The 14,156-nt window shown below is 38.7% G+C and overlaps 1 protein-coding gene across 1 annotated transcript in view; it reads left to right on the forward strand.

Annotated features, from left to right (window-relative positions):
* ek1 (eph-like kinase 1) overlaps positions 1 to 13,636 on the forward strand; it is a 71,331-nt gene extending 57,695 nt beyond the window's left edge. Inside the window, exons 12-18 of the mRNA XM_016540307.1 lie at positions 5,776 to 5,837; positions 7,082 to 7,291; positions 8,113 to 8,262; positions 9,474 to 9,667; positions 10,584 to 10,721; positions 11,806 to 11,902; positions 12,022 to 13,636. Of these exons, the coding sequence (XP_016395793.1) occupies positions 5,776 to 5,837; positions 7,082 to 7,291; positions 8,113 to 8,262; positions 9,474 to 9,667; positions 10,584 to 10,721; positions 11,806 to 11,902; positions 12,022 to 12,027 (857 nt within the window). The 3' untranslated portion in view covers positions 12,028 to 13,636. The remainder of the gene's footprint in view (positions 1 to 5,775; positions 5,838 to 7,081; positions 7,292 to 8,112; positions 8,263 to 9,473; positions 9,668 to 10,583; positions 10,722 to 11,805; positions 11,903 to 12,021) is intronic.
* The last annotated feature ends 520 nt before the right edge of the window (positions 13,637 to 14,156 follow it).

Raw genomic sequence — 14,156 nt, forward strand, 5'->3', positions numbered from 1 at the left:
CTGATTGGGTGAGATATGATAGCCGGAGTAATTTCACAGGTCACAGATCAGCCTGATGGTGTAGGGAATGGGGATAGGAGAGGTCAGCGACCCTTCAGCACTGCATTACTGAAGCAGCTGTCAATCCAGCCCCCTCCTCACACGCACAGACTAATCACAGCGCTGATGGAGCTGAGCAGAGATGCATTAAAGAGGCTGAAGAGTGTTTATGCTGCCTGATGGAGCGCCGGCGAGAAAGACAAAGAGTTTTGCGCTGTAATATGAAAAGCATCTGTCACATAACACAGCTTTCAGAGAGGCGCTCTATCATTACCACCTCAGACGGCAAAAAATTAGACCGTGATTGAGCTTTTTGTAATGCAAATGTGTCAGCAGCTCAGAGAATGGAATCAGAATAGACCTTAATGCCCCATTCAGTTCTTTATCCCCATCTTTACAAAAACACAGAGCTGTCATCGTCTCTATTATAAACCCATTTTGCATCTAACCATCAGATTAGCGATCTGCAGTGTGCTATCTGATAACGTTCACCATCCTCGGCTGTATTTTCAGGTTCATTCCAGCTGAGTCCTCAAGAAAAGTTTTTCTTTGTGCCATCAACAGTGGGAACAGTAGATAAGAGGATGTATTTTCTAAATCATTGAAAGTATTGCTTTGTTCAGAGTAATGTGTGCTTTTAAGCTAGAGCTTTACTTGTTTAGAGCCCTAAAATTCCTTTATCCTCTGATATTTCATAACAAATTGCTGTCATTTCATCAAATACCTCCAAAGCATGTGATTACAGATGATGTACATAGTACATACTGAATTTGCAGGTCTTTTAATGTATATCGCCTTTTTCAGATTCCCTTAAATGCATGTATGGATTCCTTGCTCCTGTGATAATGACCATAATTACGGCCTTTCCACAGTGTTAAGACATTTAGAGTAGATCGGCTCACCGTGGGACGCAATGGACGTTTGAGTCAGTGTTGCCAGATCGGGTGGAGGATTTCCAGCCCAAAAGCTCACCAAAACCTGCCCAATCCAACAAAAAACTGCTCAAAACTTTAACTGTCAAAATGTGATAGAATTTTATTGTCATGTCAATCAAGGTTGATAAGGACCAATTTTAACTCCTTAAAACAAAACAAAGATGACAAAACTTCAGACAACTATAGCATGTCTTTCGTGAAGTGCATTGTTGAACATAATACAGAACTTTGCACAGTCAAAACTAATCAGGTCCACCAGCTTTCTAATGCAGGACAGGATCGTATAGTCCCATATTCAGTTTAGATTTTGATTAAATTGTTTAACTGTGCTCTGATTTCAGTTACATTGATATCAACTAAGAGCCTTCGCATCATCTCCCTCCACAGGTGTAATTCAGGTTGTGAGAGTCGAGTCACTGTCCTACTCTTTACCGTGTAACTTATATTTAGGCAACTCTGGCATTGTGATCGCTTGAATATACAGCTATATATTCAAAATCGGATCCCTTATCGCGCTAAAAACCATCACTTATGAATCATCATGTCTGTCTACTGATCCTTCGTGATTGGCTAAAAGTGTGGCGGGCAATACAAGTATTAGCACCATGTTGACTGATTGGATGCCGTACATGCACGCTTGGGTTTTGTTTTTTTATCAATTAGCCTATACAGTTTAGATGTTTGAAAACCACCAAACTGACCCTAGTCTCACGTAGCCAGACCTTCAGACTCGCGGCAGAAAGTCTGGGAACCTTGGCCGCTTTGAATGGCAAGGCCCGCCCAAGAGGCCATATGACTGACAGATAAAGCAACCAATCACGTTTCGTTTTGTGCTGTGTCATGTTTAGGGGCGTGGAAATGTCCCCACAATAACAGACCGTGTAAAACTCTTGGGCGTATTTTAAAGATTCTATGACGCAAACTTTAAGTATTTCACATACTTTTGAACATCCAGCGTTTAGTTGATCCTGATAAGCGCTCATTATCACAATTGTAAACACGACGGCTTGCTTCTAACATGAGGGGGTTTGGCGTCACGGCAAATTTGTTTCCAGGTGGAACATTAAAGAATGCGACACGCACGTCTCCTGGAAATCCTGTATAATTCAACCAATCCGATGACAACTTCGAAACTCCCGAAGTGTTTCCAATTTTGTGTGCCGTATGCATCAGATGTTCAGCCAACGGTCCGTAGGCGTGATATTTGAGGCTGAGACTAACCTGACCCCAAACCAGCCCAAATTTTGTCCACCCACCCAAACTATTTTTTACCCACACAATCCAATTCAAAACCGCCCAATCTGGCAACACTGGTTTGAGTGTGTGTGAATACTGTCTAAAGCGCTCCTAAAATTGCTGCAGCATCAATCACCCTTAAATGTGCACGCATGGATAAGTAGCTAGGTAATTTCATTAACAACCGTCAGCCATACTCTAGCTCAACGGCTAGAGTGCAGAAATGCAAATCCGTTTGATCTGATACATACAACAGCAATGTCAGGGAGATGTTGCGGTTTATTTTTGAATGCGCTCTATATTTCAGTTCTGGTGGCCAAACAAATGTAGGTTGAGGCAAGGAGGCCACGTCATCCAGCTAGCTCAGTGTCAAAGTAATTTGTCCCACGCTGATAAGCTAATGCGTGATCCTTTCGGATATCCTTCGCCACGCTTGTCGTGAGGCTTCGATTCTAAATGATGTGACCGATACATTTGTGATTTACTTACAGTGACAGCTAGGACATACAGTGCAACCCCCATTCATCTGAAACCACAAATGGCAACGTCTTAGGGCTTGGTGCTATAAATAGCTTGTTAGGGTTGAATGGGGTATTATTGGATTCAATTGGGTTTCTATTTCTTTGTGCTTTGCTGAAGTAAAGATTACAAAACCATAATGAAACCATTGACTCTTTGCTTATAGCCTCACTCGCAAATCTCCAGTATGCAGGCTTAAATTTTGAAATTGACAGGGCAGATGTCTTATCTTTGTCCTCAAGATCTTCTGCTAACATTTTCTTTTTACTTCTTGTATTGCAGCTAGAGATGTGCAAAAGTCACAATGCAGAGGCCAGTGATGTCCGCCTGCGTTCATATTGCAGTAGAAATGGTGCTTTAATGATGCAACTTTTTAAATGGTTTCCATGCAAACTGTTCAACAGCTGAAGCACAACATAATTAAGTACAAAAAATATATTATACTATATGAAATATAACAAACAAACAAAAAAACTCGCTAATCAATTAGTCAAAGGGAAAAAATGTTCATTACTTTCTGTTTATTTCTATAAAATTAATTCTAATTATTAAATGGACCATCCTAAATTCATTTTCTTTAAAGGCAGAGTAAGTGATTTTTCAAAAACACTTTAGAATTTATTTTATTTAACTGAATTTAATTATTTTAATTTAAAAATAAAACGAATGAAAATAAAAAAATACTAAAATTAAAATATTAATTTTACAAGGACAATATATTATAATAATATATTTTGAATGAATGATGGATTTATATAGCGCTTTATTGTGTATTTTTGTACACCCAAAGCACTTTACAATCATATGGGGGGTCTCTCCTCAACCACCACCAGTGTGCAGCATCCACTTGGATGATGCGACGGCAGCCACAGGACAACGGCGCCAGTGCGCTCACCACAAACCAGCTACAAGTGGATAGGAGAGAGAGTCATAGAGCCAATCAAGTGGATGGGGATTATTAGGAGGCCATGATTGACAAAGGCCAGGGGGGCAGTTTTGGCCAGGACACCGGGATTACACCCCTACACTTTACGAGAAGTGCCATAGGATTTTTAATGACCACAGAGAGTCAGGACCTCGGTTTAACGTCTCATCCGAAAGACGGTGCTTAGGTCGCACTACTGGTGGCCATACTGGAGTTGAGATGTCTGGAGGTTACTCCATTTCTATGAAAGTGGATGGGGAAGGAGGGGTAGCCGCCATTTTTTGTTGTGTTTGTGTGGGTGAAAGGAATGTTGGTCAGAAAATCAGTAAATGTAAATGTAAATCAGCAATTATGTATGTGTCAGTATTTTCTTACACCACAATTTTCACCAAACTTCAGTGAGCAACCAGTCTTGGGCTGCAGGGTGATATGGCTGTGGTATTTTATAATAATAATATAATATATAATAATAATAATAATATATGTAGCATAATAAAATAAATATGAAAAAACATCACTAATCAATTAATCAAATGAAAAAAAAAAAGTTATTTAGTTAGTTATTTAGTTATCCCTAGAAAATGCATGCATATTAATTGGACCAGCCTATCTTCTGTTAATTTCTTTTTCATTCAGTTTAATTTATATTATTTTAATCTAAAAATAAAATGAATGAAAATAAATAAAAATATAAAAACAATAACCTATTAATTTACAGGAACAATATAATAATAATAATAATATATTACACTTTCCCCCGGTTTCAGAGACCAGGTTTAAGCCTAGTCCTAGACTAAAATGTAAGTCTGAGCTGTTTTAACTGAAAGAAACTTGCACTGACTGATCTTAAAATATATCAGTGCCTTTGTTTTGTCTCAAGATGCACACCAGTAATGTTTTTTTCTAAGAACGTTTATGAAAATTGCTTAAATGTCTTAATTGAACTATGATCTAATCCTGGCTTAGTCTAAGCCCCGTCTGTGAAACCGGGCCATAATGTATTAAATAAATAAGAAAAAAATATCACTTTTTGACATCCCTAATCAAATCATAAAATAGAAACAAATGTTCATATTATTTGTTTGTTTGGTTGGTTGATTTTGTTTTCTCTAGAAAATGCATATTAACTGGACCAGTTTATTTTATTTTATTATTTTAAAAATTACACTAATAATTTACATAAACAGTCCCCATGGAGTAAACTGCGTTTACGTTGTTTCCTCAATGTCACAATAGTGATACCTCAAGGATCACCTTGCAGCATTCAAACCTATAGCCTGTAAGGCTAGGCTACAGGCTACAAAATAAAGGGCTGCTCATAGAAATGGTTAACATCTCTAGGGCTAAACGGCATCTGCGTCTGGTGCCACGAGGTGAACATTTCTGCTGTACATTACATCCATCAAGCATCTCTGATAATCGGGATGGATTAGCATGTGCTCTTCCCTGTCACATGCGAGGTGAGAAGGGGGTCTCTCTGATTGACAGCGTGTTATTTGGGTGGAATCAAGGGAGAATTTTTAATTACTTTCAGTAACGCAGGTGCGAGCTCCCCATATGAGCCTCTTGCAGCTGTGTCTGCAACATAGCAAAGAGTTGAACACTTTTCCCATTAGCAGATCTTTACAACCCTTCATCTTCAACCCCCCTCACTTGTCTCCCCCCTTCATCATCCTCCCTCCTAAAGGAACTCATTACCATTTTAGGTATTTCTGGACAAAGATATTCTCAGTGGACAGCTCACTCTAATTATCTGCCTGACTGTTATTGAGAGCTTTGATTAGGGGCTGTCTCTATGAGTAACAGGCAGCAGGTAGAGGCGAACGAAAACAGCAACAAGGTTCTGTGAAGTCGCGGGGAGTGGGGGAGGTGTCCGCTCTCTTTATCTGCGTGTTTTTCTCTGTCAACTTGGAAATGAATTAAATATAGGACACAAAAGCGCCAGCCTCTTCCTGCCTCTCTGCTGTGTCTTTTCTTATTCGCCTGTGAAAAAAATTAAACGTCTTTCTCTTGCGTCTGCTTTCTCTCTCTCTCTCTCTCTCTCTCTATATATATATATATATATATTTTCCCGCAATATTTCACACTTCCCATTTTGTCTCCTCTTTCTCCATCCCTTAGGTAAGCCTGTGATGATTGTGACAGAGTACATGGAAAATGGATCTCTGGACACTTTTTTGAAGGTGAGCGTGCTCTATTTTGCGACGAATGATGGAGGCCAATTTGCACCAAAGGAAATGCTGTGAAATATCACAGGAACACAAAGCAGTCATCCGGCTCTTCCAGATTGGGCTCCACAACTCACATGTTCACACCTCTCTATGCCTGGTTTGTCTTTGTGTCCCTCAGCTTGTGTTTTGTTTCCCAGCTCAGCCCACCATGGTTTATGCTGGTTTGGATCATTATGTTCACGAGCAAATCTTATCTGGTGGAGATAGTCTACCAGCATGGTCTTTCTGATAACGCTGGTTGACTTGCTGGTCAAGCTAGTTTAGAAGCTTTATGGAGACACTAGCCACAAGGTTTTTCAGGCTTATTGATGCCAAATTACTGTATAGCGGATATGCAAATCATTTGTACTGTGTGAGAAAAATAGTAAGAGTGGTATTATAAAGATTTGTTATTTCAATTTTTTTTACATTATTATACTAAAGTCAAAGCAAAATATTGAAATATTATCCTGAAAATATTTACTTTCTATTATATTGACAGTGTCTTCTACCTATTATAATTTGAAGAGAATATTTTAAATTTAAATTTATTATTTATAGCACTTTTCACAGTAAATTGATTATACAAAGTGATTTTACAGACATTATTGCCCCTTTCCTTTATTAAAAACTACAAAAAAATATTTAAAAACTAATAAAAACGGCCATTTAATTATATTTTGAATAAAAAAATCATAAATAGTCCCATGATTTCTGACCCATCTTTTAGAAGCAAAATGAAGCCATAATAATGTCGAATTTTATACATATCTTAAAGTATTAATCTAATCTAATTATATATACACACATACACATAATAAACATACATATTAACATACATAATATATCAGATATGTATTAATTGGAAACCCCTGCTCTAACAAACCAGCATCCCATTATTACCCCAATATTACCATGCAAACATAGTTAACAATCAAAACATTACGTTTTCTTGCCACAGGGTATATAACATCATAATTTGGTTAGTTGGTTGGTTACTTGCCATTGGTTGCATAAAAGCCTGAATGATTATACAGTGATTGCAGTTAATAGCTCATGCCCTGTAACATGTGAGCAACGCTATTAATTAGGGAGCCAATGAATTATGAATTACTCACGAGACACATTCGAACATGACCGACTGTGCCAGGATCCACAGAGGTTGAACAAGGCCACAGGGATGAGAATTTGACATGAGAACTCTTCATTTTGTGCAGAAACACGATGGGCAGTTCACGGTGATCCAGCTGGTGGGAATGATGCGTGGGATAGCCACGGGGATGCAGTACCTCTCAGAGATGAACTATGTGCACCGGGATTTGGCGGCACGGAACATTCTGGTGAACGGAAACCTGGTGTGTAAAGTGTCTGACTTCGGGCTGTCGCGCGTGTTAGAGGACGATCCCGAGGCGGAGTATACTACACGGGTGAGAGGTCATGCTTCTACTCTGGATGTTTGGTCTCCAGTCTCATTTTAACTAGATTTACTATGCAACAGTTTTGTTGTGATCTGTTAAGCTGGTTCAGCTTTTTGTTTAAAAGAAATATGATTTGATTGTGTAGGGAAAAAAAATCAGACACAGCAAGATATATTCTTGCTGACCTGTAGTCTGGAAATGAGGTCACACAGGACTGTCATAACAGCTATCCAGACTGATGGATGGCTAAACATCTACTCAATGTGGGTGTGTGCCTTTCCCTGCCTGTGAATGCATTTGTACATGGTTTTGCTGAAAGAAATGAAAAATAAAGGTTGGACCAGCATTCTGGAGCAAAAATACCAAGAAATGGCTTTTTTAATTGAAAGGAAGGACTTCCTTTACCACAGCCGCCTTGTTGAGTTTTGCAATTACACCCAGTTATGTTTCAACAAGTGGTTTGTCTCCTCCTTAATTGTCCAAACATTCATGTGATTCATGTTGATAAAAACTGCTTACCGCTAATCACTAGTTTTGGGCAAGGTACTCAAAAAATGTAGCTAGCTAAGCTCCCAGTTAGCCAAGCTGAGCTAAATGCTCCCCTTTAGCAAAAGTAGCTACAACCTACTGTACATTTCAAAAATAGCTTGCTATTAAGCTATTCCACAACTTAAGATAATAAAATAGCTTCACTACTGTAAAGCTGCATGATTTTAAAAATAGCAGTGCTAGCATGTTGATGGTGATCACCTAATAGCTTGCTAATAGCTTTGTAGTGATGCTGCTTCACAACATTGCTAATCACTGATTTTTTTTTTGCTGTTTTTTAGGGGGGTAAGATTCCCATTCGATGGACAGCCCCTGAGGCCATCACCTACAGGAAGTTCACATCAGCCAGTGATGTGTGGAGTTACGGCATTGTCATATGGGAGGTGATATCCTATGGGGAACGACCGTACTGGGAAATGTCCAATCAGGACGTGAGTAAATTCTGAATATAATGTTACCATAGTTTCACTGCACAAAGATCTCACAGTAAACAGAAAATTGAAGTTTTAAGAATTAAGAATGGTATAACCATTAGTGTTATTTTATTATATATGTGCTATTATAGTATTTATTAATATTTTGAATTAGCTTTTATTTTAATATTTTCAGTTTTCATTTCAGTTTAAGTTTTAGTCCTTGTGTTTATTAGTTTTTTATAGTAATTCTATTTAGCTTTATTTTTATTTCAGTTTTATTAATTTTAGTACTTCAGCCGATTTAATTTCAGTTAGTTGCCAAAGCAGTATTTCTAAGATGTTTTCGTCTAATATTTATATTTTATTTTATTTAGGCTTTATTTTCAATTAATAGTTTTAGTTTTAGTTAACAGTAACAACTCTGTTAACCATTGCCACTGGCCACTTTATTTTTTAAACTTGTGAATCCTCATCGATTTGTAATAAAAGACCTCTGCCAGAACACTTCACTGGGACTGGAATTAAAAAAAAAAAAACTCCCAGGCTTACAAAGGTAAAAAGATTAAATGCATCTGGAGGGTGAACATTTTCAGATTTCAATTCACAGGCCTTTTTAAAAGAGGGAATTTGAATCCGTGTCAGTGGGTTCTTGGCAGATTTTCCACACCAGAAACCATTTTCATTTATTTATTATCACCTTGGGAAGAGATCTTTGCTTGGGATTTGGAAAGAGGCTGCTCGGGAAAGAGATTAAGACATTTGGGAATGATTCGAGCCTGTATACTCAACATTTTAAAGTTGAATGCAAAAACGTTTGCATGATTGTTAGCGGATGAACTTTTATTGTGTCGAGAGCGGAATTCGAAAGTTCCATTCAAGGCGTAAACCACAAAATCCATCTGTCTTCATGAGCGTTTCGACGGTTACAGTCTTCCAGGCAAGAGTTAAGATAATATGAATGTTTGCATCAAGCTAGTTTATTCCTTTTCTTACGGCGGTATCATTTCATAAAAGGGACTAAATTAAACAGCTCCCCTCTTGCGCTAACAAAGACGGTCTGACCCGAAATCTCATTCTCACTTCAGTCACAGATGGATAAAAAAATGAATTAATCTAACCCCACACAAAAGCTAAATGCTTCAGCGAGAAAATAAATCTGCTCAGTATTCATGAAGCGTAGACGCTGCTAATGTATGATTTTTAATGCGGAATCTTCTTCCCTCCAGGTGATAAAAGCTATAGATGAAGGCTACAGGCTACCGGCTCCAATGGACTGTCCGGTGGTGCTTCACCAGCTCATGCTAGACTGCTGGGAAAAGAACCGCAGCGATCGGCCAAAATTCGGGCAGATTGTCAGTACCCTGGACAGGCTGATCCGGAACCCAAGCAGCATGAAGCAGCTGGCCAACACTGCAGACTGGTGAGCCAAATGCCCTCCGCAGATTAGATCTGAATTCAATAGAGGTGATCCGCTGGGATGTGTGTGGCGGTTTGCAATATATAGCTCATGAAGTGTGTTATGATGTTTCTCAGGTGTGTGATTAAAGTCTGAGGTGTTTTTTGCAGTAATCCAATAAATTCAAAATAAACGAAACCGATATCCGGCTAATCTAGATTGAAGCCAGATGTACATCAGTACGAACCTCTTCCTTCCAGTGCATGTTTCTCTCAGTCAGGAGGGGGGTTTGCGGTGGTCTTGGCTGATATCTGATTGCCTGTCTATCCCTCTGCCGCATTTTGAGGGTTGCCAAATAGGAGGCAGATGGGCGCTGGATTGTTTAGCCAGTGCTTGCCACAGTTAAAGCAGAATGCGCAAACTAAATTTTCTCACAAACCACTGGGAAAACTCCGCCTAGTGCCCTTGCTATTAAATAAAATAGGTTTAAATCTAAATTCCTCAGGATTGTGTGTTATAATGGAGGCTATGCAACAGAGAGAGAGAGAGTGACAGAGACATGATTTGGGGCAATCCGCCTCCCTTCTGGATTTGGAAAGCCTAACGTGTCCAGGCAAGGATAAGCTTTTGATAAGCTGACACAAACACACACACTCGAATGCATGAAAAAAAGCTGGTTTCTTTCCCATTACAAAACTGTGTTTGTAAGTGCTCGCATCATTGAAACACTTACATTGAAAGTATGAGAAAACTGCATAAATCTAAATGGAAATTTACCAAAAACACAACATCAAACGGATACATAAATCTGACATCCTCACAGACCAGTGCAGAATGCTTTCTTCATGACAATTCTGGCATATGCAATACTACTGTAGATGTGAAATGACATGGTTATAAAAGACCGTTATTCTGACTGCACTTCCTCTTCCAATCATAGGGAGGACCCAGTGACTCCTGAGGCGGGAGTCAGCACGGTGGAAGACTGGCTGGACTTGATTAAAATGGGTCGGTACAAGGAACACTTTTCCAGCGCCGGCTACGTCACCCTGGACTCAGTTCTGTACGTCAGCACCAGGTAAATAAAAGCTACACTAATTCAAAAGACACTTCTCAATGGTATATTATCTTACTGCATACTAAGAATCAAACTGAGAGTTTACAAACTGCACTGTATAAAGCTCCAAAAAGCAGTATGGCATTCCAAACATACCATATCATGTTGGAAACCGAATACTTGAATGCATTGTACACTGCCTACTATTTTTAAAAAAGTATTCAAAACCATATAAAATATACAGTGTTAAACGGTGTAAACAATATTGTTATGACGTGACCTCATTACTTGGCATGTTTAATTCAGCAAACGTCATCCAGTTATATTATCGAAAATAAACATGATTGTTTTGGGTTTTCATCCAAATATTTGTAAGAATTATTTTGCAAATCAAAATGAGTCCACAAAGATGTTTCATTTGCATTTCTCATTGCATTATGGGAGTACAATATTCCACAGGCATTAGTATGCAACAGTAGTATGCTTAAATGTCACATGACCTCATTATGAGTTCAACTTAAATTATTATCCATTTCAATTCAGTTTTGTGTCGAAATGTTGTAACTTTTGGCACTTTATTCAAATATTGTCAAAAAAAGTAAAAAATATCTTTAGTTATGATTCATCACTGTAAATGGAAGTTGAGTGCATTGCATTATGGGATTCAATGTGTGCTGTGCTTCCATGCATACAGAAAACCTGCTAACTGTATACAATTAACATAAAACATACTGTAAAAATAGTATGAGTAGTATAGCATTCCAAATATACCAGCTATGTTGCAAAATTGAATGCTATTTACTGCATATAATGCACTGCCTACTACTTTGTAAAAAGTATGTAAAACAGTATGCAATACTTGGAAGTTATTGCTTGTAAGTTTTGTGTAAAAGTACTGTAATTTTTGTCAGTTTAATCAAATATGGTGTCAAACAATAATGGAATGCATTGCATTGTTCGATACCATATGTGTGCTCTAAACATCTGCACACTGTACATAGTTAACACACTGAATACTGTAAAAATAGTACGAGTGGTATGCTACTGTAAACATAACCACCATTTGCTAAAGCATTTTCTTCTGTCACTTTCCTTTCTCTCACAGTGAACTGGATAAGATGGGCGTAGCAATGACAGGCCATCAGAAAAAGATCTTGTCTAGTATCCAGTGTCTTCAGGCACACCATGGGACACAGGTTCAGGTATAGCGCCTCACCTCAACTTCCAACCAGTTCTGCTTCCACCGAGGAGGAGATTGGGAGCATTCTTGCCACATGGAAGCGTCTTGCTGCAAAATGACTCTGTTTTATCTCTCTACCAGCACTGAAGTTCATCAGCCCTACAGGAGAATGGGCCGGTACCTTCCCCTTTTTGATCCGCATCCAGAAAGGCAGTAGATCGCTGCGGATGTCCGAGATTGTGGACTTTAAAAGTGGATATCTTATCGATCCAAGTGAAGTAAGGACAAGAATCAACACCATTTGACATCACAGCACTGTGAACATCACGCTTCACTCCTCTTTGTACAGAAGACCTTGAGAAGAAACACCGATTGTGTCTTGTGAATCTTTTAACTGTTCTGAGCACGATACTAGTAAGATTTTCTTCAATAAGACACTTAATGTGAACTGCGAGGATGAGGAAAGCTTCAGCGAGATGTCCTTGCAAACTTGTGTATGTGGAAATAGTTTAGAAACATTCAGACTCGCCTTTAAAAAGCAATGAAGCACTGATCTCTCTTTCGCACATACGCACACATTTAAACGCTACATAGAAGGGCCGCTCCTTGACCCCGAATGCCACTCCGGCCTGCTCCCGTCAAGCCCTCGGCAGCGTCTTTGGAATATGTTAATTCCACCGTAGAGATCTTCGAGTTTAGAGTGCCCACGCTTGTCACTTTTGACAAGTTCTGACATCCAATGTGCAGCAACAGAAACGAGAGACATTTAAGGAATGAAAAGTAATTGTTGCTTCACAAACAGAGACCTGACAGGGGGCAGATGTCGTCCTTCCTTCACACTGGCAGCAACTTTCAGTCGTCTTTTTCAACACGTTGATGTGGAGCCGCTTCATTTGATGTGGCTTTCCTTCTAATTTCATTGCCTATTTAAAGTAATTTCGCCTCATTACATGCGCTTCATCACAAACATGAACGTCTTTTTTGGAAGGAGGAAGAATATGTGTTGAGCTTTTTATGAGGGAGACTTTATTCCTAAATCATCCTGGTGTTGATGGAGCTGCACTCAGTGGACTGTTGAACCTATATTTGGGTTGGACCTCATTTAGCGTAGATCTCTGGTGCTTACCGAGTGCTTGCTACCTTCAGATTACATTTCCATATGATCTGATAACAGAATGGAGGAACTTAAACATTTTAGCATACACTTTCCATGTCATTTCATGCACCATGTTCACAATCCTGTGTAAAAAGGTGTCCACAACAGATGCTGGTGCTTTAAAAATAGCTTCATCCTCCATTTTCTGGTTTCTCGCCCCAAGTTTCTTGGCAGTGCTTTGTTCCGCGCTTGGAAACGTGTGATTGAAGAAAAAACGATTGTATTGCAGTAGAAATTGAGACATTGTACAGTGTTGGTTATTGTATTTGTACAGTAATGACTTAGTGTTTTGAAGGTTTTTGTCAGTTGTAAATTAAGGCAAGGTGGTAACTCTTATTTTAACCTTCAACTCTAGCTTTGGACAGACGAGGATTGTGAGGCTGTAGAATGTAATGGATAATTTAGCTTTAAAGTGTTGGGGAAAGCTAAGCATTCTCAGGATTGTTGTTTGTCACTGATACACGATTTCAATATGGCAGCAGATCAGACAGAACTACCAACTCAGTTCTGTCGTCTAAGGATACACTTCCTGTTCGATGCCTTTCAGTTTCATTGTTCTTATTTAAGTTTTGTCATTACAAGTCCTCCATTTATACACTACATTTTTGTCTTGTTTTCCAGTAGAATATATCTAAACATCAGAATTGCTTAGGATTTTAATGCTTGTTTTCCTTAAAATTACTTATTTTTCTGTTCTGAATCTAAGAAAAATTTGCGGGTTTTATGCTTAAAAAGAAAACAGTTTGTCAATTTAGTACAAAAAAAATATGAGATACTCTCTGAAACATAATATCTTTCACTATTTACACCACTGTTCAAAAGTTTGAGATCAGCTAGATCTTTTTTTTGAAAGAAATGAATACTTCTTTCATCAAGGATGTATTAAAGGGGTCCTATTATGCTCTTTTACAAAGTCTTGATTTTGTTTTGGGGGTGTACAAGAACATGCTCTCATGCTTGGTGGTTCGAAAAACGCATTATTTTTCACATAATTTACATTATTAAAATACCTTTCTCCCCATCCTGGCACAAACGGCTCGATTAGTTCCGGCTTTGATGAACTTCTTCATCGTCTCGTCTGATGCACTCAACCAAGCGTTCTAACCACAACCTCGCCCCT

This window comes from Sinocyclocheilus rhinocerous, unplaced genomic scaffold, assembly GCF_001515625.1.
Source record: "Sinocyclocheilus rhinocerous isolate Xijiao unplaced genomic scaffold, SAMN03320098_v1.1 scaffold278, whole genome shotgun sequence".
NCBI classification, from domain to species: Eukaryota; Metazoa; Chordata; class Actinopteri; order Cypriniformes; family Cyprinidae; genus Sinocyclocheilus; species Sinocyclocheilus rhinocerous.